The sequence below is a fragment of the Alligator sinensis genome, unplaced genomic scaffold, assembly GCF_000455745.1.
Source record: "Alligator sinensis unplaced genomic scaffold, ASM45574v1 scaffold336_1, whole genome shotgun sequence".
In the NCBI taxonomy this organism is placed as follows: Eukaryota; Metazoa; Chordata; order Crocodylia; family Alligatoridae; genus Alligator; species Alligator sinensis.
This window is the reverse complement of record NW_005842917.1, coordinates 259779-261871: the sequence shown is the minus strand read 5'-3', so window position 1 is coordinate 261871 and position 2093 is coordinate 259779. Positions and strand designations below refer to the sequence as shown.

General features: G+C 62.8%; 1 protein-coding gene across 1 annotated transcript in view; it reads right to left on the bottom strand.

Annotated features, from left to right (window-relative positions):
* The window catches only part of BAG6 (BCL2 associated athanogene 6), a 19412-nt gene that overhangs the window by 666 nt on the left and 16653 nt on the right, over positions 1–2093 (bottom strand). Inside the window, 4 exon segments of the mRNA XM_025192361.1 lie at positions 389–532; positions 1044–1168; positions 1171–1300; positions 1913–1969. Of these exon segments, the coding sequence (XP_025048146.1) occupies positions 389–532; positions 1044–1168; positions 1171–1300; positions 1913–1969 (456 nt within the window).

Here is a 2093-nt window from a genome sequence, read left to right as displayed (position 1 = left end):
CTCTCAGGCCCCCCCTCCCACTCCATCCTCCCTGAAGAACCCAGGCAGCCGAATTCCCAGCACCTCCTGCTCCCATCCCCCAGAGAACCCCGGGCTCCAGCCTCCCAGCCCCCACACCTCCTCATTCCCCCCTCCAGGGAACCCAGGGTTCAGGCTCCATCAGCACCTTCCCCACCAAAAATCCCCAGGTGTCTGGGCTTCCCAGCCCTCAGGAAACTCAAGCATCTCCCCCGCCCAAGCCTACAGCCCTACTCCCACAGAACCCAAACATCCAGGCTCCCAGCTCCCTCCTGCTCTCACCCCCCAACCCCCACTCCCTGCCCACAGCACCCAGGCGTCCTGGCTCCCAGCCCATCCCCCCGCAGGGAACCCAGGCATCTGGACTTACCTGGCGACGATAGGCCTCCTGCAGCGGGGGCTGGGCCAGGTCACGGCGTAACTCTTCAGGACTCGAGGTCTGGACACCGGTGGCACGGGCAGCACGGGACACAGCCTCGGCCAGCAGCAGCTGCGGCCCATCACCCTGCATGGTCTGACACACAACACACGCTGACATTCATGGGCACAAGGTCTGTGCTGCCGCCACCACGCCCCTCACAACACAACTGTAGGCATGGGAAACATGCATGAAAACAGACATGCGGACACAGACTCATAAAGGAATAGACATGGGGAGACAGACGCACACAAGGACTGGGACACAGACATGGACACAGGGACATAGAGAAACAGACACGTGGGGACAGACGTGGACATGGAGAGACGCATGAAAACACACAAGGACAAGGAGACACAGACAGACACAAGGACATGGGGAGATAGACGTGAGGACAGAGGAATGCAGACACACTTGGGGGCTATACCAGACATTGCTGGGGGAGGCATATGGGGTCTGGGAGGGCAGGAGGGATATTGGGGGTCCTGGTGAGGCATAGTTGTTGGGGGTGGGGATCTAACCTTGGAGGGTTTGGCTGACATGCTGGTCAGACAGGTGTCACTAAGGTGAGCTATGGGGTGGGGGGGGGTCCCCAGGGGGCTCTCACCTTGCGGCGCTTGGCGGGCATGCCGGTAAGGTAGGCATCGCTGAGCGGTGGCTGCTGCTTCCCCTTGCGCTGGGCCTGGATGTCTTGGCGGATGATGGGCACCCACTCCTGGGGGCAGATGGAGGGGGGTCAGAGGCTGGTGGGTGCCCCTCCCCTCCCCTGCAGCTTGGTGGTGTCCCGAGGGGCGAGCAGGGTGGGATTTACTCACCGGGGGTACATGCTGTCGTGGCTGGGGCTGGGGAGCCCGCACTGTCCCGCTGCAACAGGAGGGGGAAGGGGGGAGGTGAGACATCACCAGGGCCCCCCAGACCTCTGCCATCTCATAATGCCCTCCCCAGCCCCTCTGCTATCCCCCAATGCCTCTCCCCAGCCCCCACAGCCCTCCACTATCCCAGAAGGTCTCACCTATGTTGCCCAACATCCCACAAGGCCTCCCAACCCCTCCACCACTATCCCAGTGCCCCTCTCCAGCCCCTTCCAATCCCTCTGCTATCCCAGTGCCCCTCCCACTCTCTCTGCTATCCCACAATGCTGCCTCAGGAATCCCCAGCCCTCCACTACTCCATGATACCCCTATTCCCTGCTCCCCATCCCTCTGCTATCCCATAATATCCTCCCTGGTCCCTCCCCAATCCCACAATGCCCCTCCCATCCCTCTGCTCTCTCACAGTGCCTCTACCACCCTCCCAGTCTGCCCCTCCACTACCCCACAATGCCCCAGGCCCTCTGCTATCCCACAATGCTCCTACCCTCCCCCGATCCCTCCACTATCCCACAATGCTTCTACCCTCCCCCTGATCCCTCCACTATCCCACAATGCCCCACTCCTGAGCCCCACCACCCCTCTGCTATTCCACAATGCTCACTACCTGGGCGGCCTCAGGTGGCTGCTCAGCCTCCAGCTCCATGGGCTCCTCAGGTGCTGGCTGTACACAAGGAAGGCGGGGAGGGTCAGTGGGGGTCACCCTGCCCTGCCCCCTGGGACCCCCCCACCCCACCCCCTAGGCCCCTCCACATGTCCCAGCCTCCTGGGCCCCTGCCCCCTCAGCT